At 29.2% G+C, this 13,548-nt stretch overlaps 1 protein-coding gene across 1 annotated transcript; it reads right to left on the bottom strand.

Moving 5' to 3' along the window:
- Nucleotides 1–3,152: 3,152 nt before the first annotated feature.
- Nucleotides 3,153–9,264, bottom strand: LOC105957052 (Major facilitator superfamily protein). The gene is made up of 4 exons (XM_012980967.2): nucleotides 9,136–9,264; nucleotides 8,792–9,009; nucleotides 6,305–6,819; nucleotides 3,153–4,063 (listed from the first exon to the last, which is right to left on the bottom strand). The coding sequence occupies exons 1-4, from the start codon at nucleotides 9,200–9,202 to the stop codon at nucleotides 3,205–3,207; spliced, it is 1,659 nt and encodes a 552-aa protein (XP_012836421.1). The 5' UTR covers nucleotides 9,203–9,264; the 3' UTR covers nucleotides 3,153–3,204.
- Between the last annotated feature and the right edge of the window lie 4,284 nt (nucleotides 9,265–13,548).

Here is a 13,548-nt window from a genome sequence, read left to right as displayed (position 1 = left end):
CGCAGAATAATATGGTAATAAATTAGTGTAGGTTTAATATTAATTATTAACATCACTTTGGGCTGTTGGGCTTATTTTTTAATTTATTTATTATTAAACTTCAACTAGTAATTGTACCCTGCGATGCACGGGACAACAAATTGCATTCTTTTCAAATCATCCCTTTCAATAACATGTCCAATAACATATAAAATGAAATTATTGTTATACATAAAATTTGAAATCTTTGGTATAAATTAATGAAACACATAATTTAACAAAATGAAATTACCTATAAGCTATGATGGAAAAAGATGTAAACTAATTACCACACAGTCAATAGGATGAAGAAGAAGATAAGAAACAAAATCTAAAGTCGGGTTACCAAAAAAAAGAAGCCTTAGGTAGGGAAGAAATAAAATTCAAATGTTGCAGACATTCTGTAAAACGATGTCATAAAATCCGCTAGGTATGAAAATCAGATTTATTTACCATTTTCTGTAAAAATCGAAAATCAGATTATTATAAATAATATCTAGGAGATAAAAATTTGATGAAAATCGATAATAATATTTAAAATAATATTTAGGAGATAAAAAATTGATAAAAGATCAAAAAATAATATTTAGGAGATAAAGATCTGATAAAAATCGAAAATAAACTTTAAAATGATAGTTAGGAGATAAAAAATTGATAAAAATCGAAAATAATATTTAAAATAATGTTAATGAGATAAAAGTTGATAAATACACAAAATAATAATTAGAATAATATTTATGAGATAAAATATGATTAAAATCAAAATTATTATTTAAAATAATATTTAGGAGATAAAAATTTGATAAAAATCGAAAATAATATTTAGGAGACAAAAATCAGATAAAAATTGAAAATAATGTTTGGGAGATAAAAAACTAATAAAAACATGATAAAACTCGAAAAAAAAGTTATAAAAATCGAAAATAATATTTAGGAGACAAAAATCAGATAAAAATTGAAAATAATGTTTGGGAGATAAAAAACTAATAAAAACATGATAAAACTCGAAAAAAAAGTTATAAAATTCGAAAATAATATGTAGGAGATAAAAATCTGCTAAAAGTTGAAAATTATATTTAGGAGATATAAATTTGATAAAATTAAAAAAATATTATTTATTATAATATTTAGGAGAAAGAAATTTGATAAAAATAAAAAAATAATATTTAGGGGACAAAAATCTGATAAAAACAAACAATAATATTTAAAATAATATTTAGGGGATACAAATATGAAAAAATTCGAAAATAATATTTAAAATAATATCAAGGAGATAAAAGTTTGATAAAAATTGAAAAACAAAATTACAAATATGACATTAGGGTTTCTTAGGGTTGCCCTAGCGTTTCTTTCTTTTATATATAAGATTTGTAAATTTTTATTAACGTAAATTTAATTTCAATTTCTTTGGACTTTGTTGGTTGGTACATTTGGGATGCAAACGATCAATTTTTTCTCAGTTTAATACCAGGATAATAGAAAATACGTAATAATATTAATATATTTAATGGAAATCAATGCTAGATAAATGTATAAATAAATATTTTTTCTTTGTTTAAACCACGCACACACAACCCTCATACCCTTCTTTTTCGGCAAAAAAATTTTCTTTTTCACAAACCTTCCCAAAAAACTTCAAAATCCAAAGTAATCAAAATATCACAAAACTTATAAAATGGAGTTACAAGACAATTAAATGGTAGTTTACATGAAATGAAAATTCACTGAAGATGTATCAATATCCTTTTGCGCTTGGAAGTCGATTTTCATAAACAAAAAAAAAAATCAAAACTCGTCGCCCATTTTTGACATGTGCAGGTCGAATTTTTATCTTTTCGACATTACCATGTCTAAACTTGCACAAAAGTCGAAATGTTAGTGTCAAAAATTCAAATGAAAAATAATGTACAAATATATTTAAAAATATTAAAAGGATTCAGATATGTAATTTAAAAACAATTAATATAAAATTTCAAAATTATGTCATATAGAATTTAAAAATTATTTTAAAAAATCTACTTAATTTAATCTTTATATATAAAAGAAAGGTTTGCCTCGAAATCCTAAAAACAGTTTTTTTTTTAAATTTTTGTGAAATATTTGTTTCCTTTATTTTCTCCTTTTTATAACATATTTAAAATTATTTGTTTTTTTTTTCCTTCTTTATAGAACACGTTTCGGGTTTTTTTAATTGTTTTTTTTTTTCTTCTTTTTTTTTTTCTTCCTTTTCTTTCCCTTTCCCACTAAACACGGTCAAATTTTTTTCACATTTTTTATGTTAAAATATTTTATTTTTCTTTTTTTCTTCTTCTTTTTTTTTTCTCTTGCAACACTAAATTTTCTCTCATTTTTTATAGGGCAACAGGATCAACTTTGAATTTTTTCTCACATTTTTTTTCTTTTTAATCATTTTCTTTTTCTTTTTTTTCTTTTTTTTCCCTTCCAGCACTAACTTTTTTCTCATTTTCTATAACACACGTATGTGCATTAAATTTTATCGTTAAAATAGATATATAGATTATGATTGCAATTAGTGAAATTTTCACATTTTCGGTGTCCCATTGTTTTGCTATTGTACATTTCATATGTGTTTAATAATTTCTAATTTTACTTATCTTATATTTTTTTTCAATATCCGTTTGTGCAACGCACGAGCCAAAATACTAATTAAAAGATAAATGAGAGATTGGTGTAAGGGTTTTTATTAAAGGTAAAAGGGTAATAAGAGTTTTATCAAAAAAATATGCTTGGAAAACCTTCAACCACTTCAATGTTGGGCAAGTGAGATACACTTTCCGTTAACTTTAACGGATTAATAGATGGCCGCTACAATTGGACAATCCCGGAGGTTAAGTGACCAAAATCGATATCAAAGGAGGGTGAAGATTCAAATGATGAAACCCACATGAGAAGTTAATTACCACTAGGGACGTTCATCCGATCGATAAACGAACCGAACCAGACCAAAAATTCGGTACGTACCGAATATCGAACCGAACCGAAAATTGGGTACGTGCTGAATATCAAAGTTAATAATTACATAAGTTGCCAATAAAGCCCTAGCACGAATAATAAAATATGTACTACTTATTACATACATTATATATGTGTATATATATAATTATAAAAAAAACTTAATAATAAACACCATGCTTAGATCAATAAACACACATTTCTTCTACATCACTACAATGGAGGAGTACCACCTCCATCAACTTCAACCCTCTTATAAACAAACCTCTTGGCAACACAAACATACACACACAAATTGACAACACTCATTCCCGCCAAAACCCAATAAAAATACTCGAGCCCGGCCCGATTGATATTATCCCCGAGCCACTCACCCCCGCCGCCGCTAACGCCGCTAATCCATTGCACAACACTTATCAAACCACTACTCAAAAAACTCCCCACGCCCGTCACCGTAATGTACGCCGCCGCCCCGACGCTCCTCATCCCCACCGGCATCTGCTCGTAGAACAACTCCTGCAACCCCACCACCGTGAACACGTCAGAAAGCCCGCATAGCACGTACTGCGGGACCAACCACCACACCGCCATCGGAACAATCGACCTTGGCCGGTCCAAAAGCCCGTTCTCTACGGCAACGGAAACCCTTCTCGACTCCACCAATGCTGCGACCGCCATCGTCAGGATCGAGAAGGCTAGCCCTGTCCCGATCCGCTGGAGGACGGTTATCCCGGACTGGCGGCCCGTGAGGGCCCGTGATAAGGGAATGAGGGCCCGTTCGTAGAGGAGGACGGAGATGAGGATTGTGAGGCCCGTGATTACTTGAAAGGATGCGGGTGGGATTTGGAATTTCGGGGTGATGGTTCGGTTCAACGTGGAGCCTTGTTTGGTGAAGTACGTACCGAGTTGGGCTATGACCACCGCGAACATTAGGCAGCTCAGCCAGATGGGGACGAGTTGGAGGACTAGCTTTGCTTCTTCGACTTGGTTTACGGAGCAAAGCCTCCACGGGTTTCTTTTCTCGTTGCTTGTTGCGTCTTTTTCGTCTATCATCATTGCTTTGTCTAGGAACCTAAGTAACAAAGCGTAAGGATTAGGGGCGTAAATTGAAAGGATCGTCGAAATTACCATTTTCGAATAAAAAATGATTCTTTTTCGAAAATAAGAAACTAATTCCACCTTTCAAGATTGAAAGAAAATCGAAAAGCAGAATTTCGTAAATTTGAAATATATATGAAAAGGATTGTTTAGAAAAAGAAAAAAAGAAATAGTTTGGATCGAAGTCGTCAGAATTCAAAAATTCCGTTTCTTTATTCTCATATATTATAAATAAAATATTATGATGTTACAATTGTGATTTGGTATTTTTTTATTAAAAAAAATCAGAGATTGATACCTAAATTTTTAATTATGATAAAAGTTAAAAAAAAAATGGTAAAATCGAAAAGTTGAATTTCTTGGAATTAAAACATAAAATATTGTTCCAAAATTAAAAAAAATCAGATGGAAATAAGCTTATTTATTACATTTATTTTATCCCCCCCTCCCCCCCAAATCGATCCTAGTATAAAGGACTCATGACATATGGTATATTGTTATGTTCATATATACTAGTTTTATTATTAGATTATTTTATTTTTTATTTTCTAAAAGTCATAGTATTTGAAAATAAATAATATCTAATTAAATATGAATTATCAATAATATAGTTACAAAATTTTGCCTCCAAGATTAATTAAACAAAACTTTAATATTCGACTTATAATATAAAAATAGAGCATGTAAATTACTAAATCTTAATGATAGGTTTCAAAGAAGAAAATTCCACTCTTAAGTCAACGTGATTCGACAAGCAACACACACCTAATTCGTCAACGTTCAATATATATTATATACATATAAATACCCTTCTCGTAGGTTGACTTTTGTAGAGTAAAATCATTTACAAGAAATTTTTGAAATGATATCTATATCTCGAATCCTAGAACTTGTCAACTCAAAATATTAATCAAATGGCTTAATCTCAATCTGCACCCTTAAAATGCAGTAGTTTGACACTTTACACCTTTAAAAAAAAACTAATAGTATTTTGGACTCTCGAAACACAATAAAACATTTATAGTATATCCTCAATTAAATATTTAAAACATAATGAGAGTAATTTCAGTTTTTATTGGGTTTGTTTTTATCAATTTACAGGGTGCAAAATAACATATTAAAATTGTTATTTTCTTATATCTCCAACATAAATTCAAGCGTAAAAATAATATAAAAAAAAACATAATTAATTAGTGAATCTTTTTTTTATAATTTCTTTTAAAAAAAATTCACTAAATTTATTCAATTGATGGACCTTTTATTGTAATTAATCAAAATATTTGGAAGAAAAAATAATTTTTAAATAACTTGATAACGAATTAAAATAGCTGAAGCATTTTGTTCTTCTTCTTCTTGTTTTTTTTTTTTTGAATAAAAAGTTAAATATATTGATGATTTTTCTTTTATAATTTTTGCAATTTGTAGTTTCAAAAGGATTGTAAATGTATAAACGAATGATTTGACACGTGATTTATAAGCTTTAAAAATTCAACGGGGATGTATTCTACTTTCTACATGATTTATTATGTTTCTAATGTGCTAATTAAGTGCTATTAATATTTTTTAGGGTACAAAGTGCAAAAACCGATGTTTCAATGGTGCAAAGTAGAATTAAACCTTAAGCAAATAGATAGATTGGCTCAATAATTTAGTGGTTTTTTTAGATGAATATTTTAGTGCTCAAACTATCTTATAATTTGACGTTTATAACAAATTATCTTATAATTATATAGTTTTGGTATAAGTTGGAATTCACATACCAAATAACCTAAGAAAAAAGTAAATAATTAATAACAAAAATAATATTATTGTTGGAATTGAAAACACAAATTATCACCCAATAAAAAGGGGTAAATTACGAAAACCCCCTTTAACTTAGATTAAATTACAAAAACCACTTCTACCTATTCGTAATTACCAAAAAACCCTGATACTTGTTTTCGTGTTACACTAAAACCTTACCGTGTGACTTTTTACGGATTTTTTTTATTCCAGGGAATAGATCTACACAATTTTAGATATTTTCTTTTAATTCTCACCTATTTAACAGAAGGAATAATAGATTGTACACATTTTCTATTAAAGAACTCGATCAACGCTTAATCAAAGAGGGATTTTGATTATTACACATAGATGGAGGTGTTTTTCGTTATTTAGCTTAACTTCAGAGGGGTTTTTGTAATTTACCCAAAAAGATGAAGTGGAGAAAACATACCTGAACTGGCTAGTACGAGACAAAGCTCGAACCCCTGCGCCACCGCCAACCAAACCCTCATCTTCACTGCATACGCCACGCGCCTCCCTCTCAGACAACCGCCGCTTCCTGAAGGCGGCGACCACCACCTGCGCCACCCTCGTGAACGGGCTCCCCACCGGAGCCTGGCGGCGGTATCCCCAACTCCCGATCAGAAACACCACGAGGGCGGCGGCGACGGCGGCCGCCAGCATCCCGAAGCCTACGCTCCAGCCGACATAGTCCTCTACGTAGATGACCACGAGAACCGCCGCCGTGGCGCCGCACACGATCCCGACGTACCACCAGTTGAAGAAGGAGCTCTTGGCCAACTTCTCGCTGGGGATGCTCTCGTCGAATTGGTCGGCGGCGAACGTCTGAACGCAGGGCTTGTGGCCACCTTCGCCGATGGAGAGAATGTATAGAGCTACGAAGAAAACTGTATGGCGGAGTTGGAGAGGAACCGCAGACACTGCTACCGTCAGCAAAATTAGGCCCTGTAATTAATTAATTAATTAATTAATCCAAATTAAATAAATATTTCGACAAATTACTGCCACCCCTAAGTTATGGTCAAATTATGAAAAACCCCCTATTGTTTGAGTAATTACAGCAATCACCTTAATTATGTATTATCTTACGAAAATACCCCTTCAGATGTAAATTTCGGTACGCCAACATTTCATTCCGTTTACTGAACTGAATATACGACTTGGTTCGGTAAATAACCCGAATTACATAAATTTTGTGTAAAACTATTTAAAAATGAGGGATGGCTGTAATTACCCAAACAAGAGGGGTTTTTTTTTTTTTTTTGTAATTTGGACATACCTCAAGGGTGGCCGTAATTTTCCCTAAATATTTAGAAACAATAATTAAGTATTTCAGAAGTAAAAAAAAAAAATGTTTAATATAGTACAGTTAAACCTTTATAAATTAATGCAGACGAAACTAATAAAATGCTATTCATTTAATGAAATATTAAATCATCAAACTAATATTTTAGTATTTTTTTTTTACCGAATCAGAACCAGAAGGAATTATTATTTAAACCAAATTATTAATTTATCGAACATTAATTTATTGACGTTCTACTGTATAAAGAAATCTCCTACTCGTTTGAAACATAAATTTGAACTTGTCTTATAATTTTTGAAAAATATCACGCCATGATATTAATTTCTTTCCAAAAGTTTTTGCAATAGTTTTATTAAAAGAAATATTTATATCTTTTATTGCAAATATTTCTATTATTGAAGGTAATAATAGCTAGACAATAGTGTAAGGGACAGTGGGTTGTCATTTCTTGAACATAATAGTAAAATAAAACGTGGTTCAAATGATTTCATCCTTTTTAAAATTTAATTTAAAATAAGAGAAATATTATTTTTTTGTATTTATTTTATTGATTAATTCATAGACAAAATTTAGTGTGAGGGTCAGTTGTATCATTAGATCCTTCACCATAATAGTGAATGTGGTTCCCATCTTGCAATTTTAAAATTAAAAATTAAGAATAATTAGAAGGATTAATTTATTACTGTTCCATTGATTTTTAACCCATTAATATTATTTAAAAAACATGCAAATTTGAAAGTGCAATGAATCATATTGTAAGAAACATAATAATCTAATAATTATTGGATTATGTAAAATTGAAATGTAAATGAGAATCAAATTATTGGAAAGATAAACAATATATTGTATTATAATGCATGAAATATATATTTTAATAAATTAATGAACTAAAATATATTAAAAAAAAAAACTTAAGACTGTACTTAGTATGTATTGATTTCTTAAAATTTATTGAATATATTCTATTAATTGACCCAACAATAATTAGATGTTATTTATTAAATATGTCACCAAAGCAGAGTGATATTTTAAATTTTAAAATATTGCATCTTTTAATAGTATAATTTAATTATTCTTTAAATAGCTAAATATTATAAATTTAAATGTTATATAGATATACTTTAGGGGTGTAAGATGTAATTTTATATCGATACCATTTGAGAAAGTGGACGGCTAAAACAAATACCGTTTATTTCTCACTTCAATACCACCAATATAAAAAATAGAAAATAAATAGGTAATGACATTAATACCCTTAATAAAATCAATACTACATAAATTTTATGAGTGGTATTGATTTTTATTAAGGGTAATAATGTCATTACATATTTATTATCTATTTTTTCTTTTTTTTTCGTTACTGGTATTGAAGTGAGACAGAAACGGTATTTGATTTATCTCCTCCCTTTAAAAAATAAATGAATTGTTGAAAATAATTTCCTCGAAACAAGGAGTCAACCATTCATTGAATCTAGTGAGAGAAAAATAAAATCTTGTTTTAAATTTTAATTAAAATGGCGGACAAAAAAGGGATAAAGAAAAGAAAAAAAAAAAAAAAAAAAGAAGTCAATTTTAATAAATAAAATAATAAAGTAGAGAGAGGAAACATACAATGAGGTAAACGACGGAAGAGAAGAGGATAGTCTTGTATCTGCCGACGTATGAGTCGGCGAGGAAGCCGCCGACCACCGGGAAGATGGCGGAGACGCCTTGCCACGTGTTAACATTCTTGGCGGCGGTGGCGGTGGGCTGGCCGAGCACTTTGGTCAGGTACATGAACAGGTTTCCGGCCACTCCATAGTACGCAAATCTCTCCGCCACCTCCACAACTGATCATCAGTTCATTAATTCACACGCATAATTAAATCAAGAAAATACATATCATATTTTAATTACTAAATTATTTATTAAATAAATAAATTAAATTAAATTAATAAGATTTAATTTGGACTTACATATGATGAAAATGGCAGATTTCCAACCACCCCTTGAGGGTTTCTCCAATGTGGAATTTTGAGCCATGGTATTTTGTTGATGAGAAAACAAATAGGGTCTAGTGTGGCTCTTTTTATAGTAGAAGCAATTTAATTTATGGTTTATTGCATTAGATGTAAATGTATTAATTTTAATTGCCAAAAAAAAAATATATGTTATTTTTATTAATAGAATCCCATCTTGTAATTCAATTGTGTAAGCAAACTAAAAAGAGTACATCATAGAGGAATTTTTGCCCATACAGGGCTGAAAGTTGAATGAATCAGATTACAAATCAACTTTTTGAAGAAAAAAATATATTTTTTCGAAAATCAAATTATACTTCTGATTCCGATTCCAAAAGTTTTGGAATTCGAAAACCTATTCTGATTCTGAAAATTTCGGGTAAGTCCAAAAAAACAAATCACTCTTGTAACAATTTTCGGATATTTAATTGGAATTTATCGAAATTTAATTGGAATTTTTGGATTTCTAAAAAATCACAAATAAATTGTCTTTGTTTAGCGAGTTAAATAAAAACTAATCTAATCCCACTTATTAAAATATACAATACGCAATATAATTTTATAAATATAATATTTTTCTGAAAACATCGAAATTGTCTGAATTATTTTTAGATATTAAAACTGGATTCAAATAATTATATATAGTTCCAATTCCAATTCAAAAGAAATCAGAAAAGTCGGAAATCGAAATATCTGATTTCAGAACAAAAATATTTGTTTCAAAGTCGAAAATTTTAAGTCAGAATATACATAATTCAGAAATTCCGTTATGACTTGCACCCTTAGCTGATACATATTAATATCAATGGAATTTTTCGCACAATTTAAAACTTTTCATTTTTACAATTTAGTCCTTCGAATTTGTATCAACATGTTCTTCCCCCCCTATGGCACATGACCATTGAGAAGTTGGGAAGGTCACAAAGCACTTAGAAATGGTAGTGAAAAAAAATTGGGAGACAAACACTAACTAGTATAATTTGATTGAGGTGATGAGTTTGAAAATTTTGTGAGATTCTCAAAATGGGATTTTTCTTTTCTTTTTCCTAATTGATTTAACACCAATATGTCAGGAAAACAGCAAAAGAGAATGAAATTGTTGTACCCTTTCTCATAATAATGGTGGGATGTCATATCTTATATTATTTTATTTTATTTTTTTTTCATACATTTTTTTAGTACTTTGAACCCTATTTACCACATATCTTTGGCAATTTAGAGTCAAATTATAAAATCTTTACATGTTTGAAAATTTATTGTGATGTTATTGAATAGTGGGATTTGATTTTTTATGATTTTTTTAATTTATTTATTTATTTATATACTCAACTTTACACAAGTATTAAGAAACTCAATAAATGGGGCTCGTGTCCGCATGCGTATAATTCAATTGGTTTCGCAGTATTAGGACAAGGCCTTAGGATCGAGTAATGACAGTCGCAGTGTGAAAATTTCAACTGTATAATGAGGGTTGGTTCTTTGTGTGCCCAAGTCCGCTACCCGAACGGGTCGTTGAGTCACCATAATTTGCATTCTTCCTTAAAAAACATGTCGGACCAGGGGATGGGAGCCATGGGGACGAAATATTTCGCTCGCTTTTTGGTGCAATAAATGTAGCTTTTTTTTAGTGAAATTGCATAAAATGAGTAAAATAGCCTTTATCATTTAACAATTTGGAAGAGATAAATAATATTTAAAGTGGAATTAATAATGTTAAAAACATGAAAAATGCATTCAAGAAAATTTAAAGTGACGGATGAATATGGAACGCAAATATTTTTTAAAAGTGACAGCTGTTACAAAAGTTATGGGAGTGTATGTTTTAAGTTGGGAGGCTGCTTGTATCTCAATTTATGAAGATTCTTAAGTATAATCAATTTGGACATAAAATTGTATTTCCAATTGGGTGTAGATTATTAAGATGCTATATTGGATCACAAACACATAGGTGTGTGTGATTATATATAAATCAACGGTTGATAATTATTCGCTGTATTTCATCGAATGTAGCATCAAATAAACCAATAGGTGTACCAATATTGTTTGCTTCATTATATGTGTCTAGACAAGATGAAATCCTTGCAACAATTGTGAGATGATAAAGGACTACAATAAGCATCTTATATTACCCTTTTTTTTTTTTTTTCTTTTTCCCCTTTTTCATTATTCTTGAAATCCTCTAAATAGATGGAAAATCTTTATTTTCCATTCTTTTAGTAATTCGTTTCACCTTTTTCGGCAAAATATATCCAGATAGATAAAAACGATTTTATTTAACTTTTACCTTTAAAAAAGTTCAGACGATATACGTGATTGCTGGGGAAACAGATTTAAAATCTTGAAATAGATAAATATTTGATTAAAAAACTCAGTATTTAACTTATAATAATTGATCCAAAACATTTCAATCACATCAAATTCAAGAATAAGTATAAACGTTTCCGGCAACTAATTTAGATTATGTTAATTAATATAATTATGACCCAAATGCAAGAATAAATATAAAAAAATCCAACAAATATTTAAAATACGTCAAATAATATTATTCGGACAACTTCAATTGTTGAACTATTAATATATTTTAAATATCATTTAATATTATAACTAATATACAAAAAATAAAAATATATTTAGGGCCCTAAATTTTTCAAAAATTCGGCGACTATTCCTTGTTTGCTTACGGTCAGAACCGGCCATGTGAGTTTTCAAACCAGCCCTTACTATATATTTTCGATTCTCTGTATTAATTCATATTATTTCAACTCGTATTGACGAACAATAATATATATCAAGCATATAATTTTTTAATATTTATTTTATAAATGTAGTTATAACTTATAAGCACCTTGGCGTAATGTTGATATTTGATTAGTTAATTAATATTTCCAAAAGAGGATCCACTGACCGACAGATGCCGGTAACAAGGTAAAGATTAAGGTGGTGTTTGTAAAAGCTTATTTAAAGCGAACGTTATGAATTGTGAGTTGAGTTGATTTTAAAGTGCTTATTTTTTAAAGTTTGGGGTGTTTGTAAATTTATTGAAAACTAAACTTAAATAAAAAAATCATGGGTCATGGGTACTTAACAAATTATGACTTAAATTGCTTATTTTAAGATAAGTAAAAATAAAAGTTCATTTAGCAAACAACTAAAATTAGATTATGAATAAGAAAAAGCTCATAATCTATTCGTGTAAAAGTTTTTGCAAATACCACCTAAGACAACATTCGACTATGTAGATTCAACCATTACCATTATATAAATGTGCACTAATTACTTAAGTGGCTCATAGAATTACCATAGTATAACATTTTTTTTCGAAAAAATATTCCTTGGTGAAAAATGAAAATAAAAACAATACACAATCCGAACACACCTCGATAAAAAATGTATAAAACCCTTGATTGAAAAAACATTTACAAATTCCAATTAGCGTTTTCTGATTTGAAAAAAGGAACAAGGTTTTTACTTCGTGAAGAAAAAAAACGGTTGATTTTGGAAAATCGAAGTCTCCGGGACCTATTGTTAAGAATAATGAATTAGTATTTTCATTAATAGCATATAACCAATGTTTTAATCGAAATTTGATTTATATTCGATAATATTTCCAAAATATAAAGTTTCAACCTCTGATTTCGAGAATAGGATTAGGCGAATAATTGTATCTACATCGATCCAAACTACCCCATATCAATTTCACTCAATTAATAATGGTCCTCACTTCCCTTTTCTTTTTTTTTTCTTTTGTTCTTGGTCGAATAAATAAATGCATGAAATATTTTGTGCACAATTCTTGTTACAATATGAATCAAATATTCTTGTGTTTACTTTATTCATATACACTAATTCATTTATACCAATTCAACACCAATAATAAATTAATTACTTTAAATTAATATTCCTCAATTACTCTTGGAAATTTGATCTCTCCGATGATATTTTTGTCTTTACAATTACAATAAATAGAAAGGATTCCTCCTTTTAATAGATATAAATATAGATATAAATATAGATATAGAATAGATATAAATATAGGGCTATTGGAATTCCACCTAACTAATAAAATTCCGATGTGCGATTGGAAGATTTGATTACGATCGACATACTAGTTATATAGTATCATAAATTAAAGGACTTGCACGAAATTGACATATATCTAAATTAATGCTATTATTCAATAAAATCAATAGTCGCCCTACGACATGCGATTAATTTTATAGGTACTTACTGAAAATTATAAAAAAATATTTTATTCCTAAATTATACAAACATCATAAGTGAACAAAATACATCTCAAAAGTTTAATTTCAAACACATTTGGTCATCTCTGTCACATGTGCGTGAGATGCCAAGGAAAAACACTATTTT

Source organism: Erythranthe guttata, chromosome 2 (genome assembly GCF_056151865.1).
Source record: "Erythranthe guttata isolate IM_541 chromosome 2, IM_541, whole genome shotgun sequence".
Lineage (NCBI taxonomy): Eukaryota > Viridiplantae > Streptophyta > Magnoliopsida > Lamiales > Phrymaceae > Erythranthe > Erythranthe guttata.
Note: the sequence above shows the minus strand (reverse complement) of the source record. Positions and strands in the feature narration are given on the sequence as shown.

Bases quoted from the DNA above. Each gene is read 5' to 3' on its own strand.
- LOC105957052 (XM_012980967.2), bottom strand. From the start codon at position 9,202: ATGGCTCAAAATTCCACATTGGAGAAACCCTCAAGGGGTGGTTGGAAA. The intron at 9,010-9,135 runs GTAAGTCCAAAT...ACTGATGATCAG, and splicing joins ATCTGCCATTTTCATCATAT to TTGTGGAGGTGGCGGAGAGA. The intron at 6,820-8,791 runs GTATGTTTCCTC...AATTAATTACAG, and splicing joins CTTCCGTCGTTTACCTCATT to GGCCTAATTTTGCTGACGGT.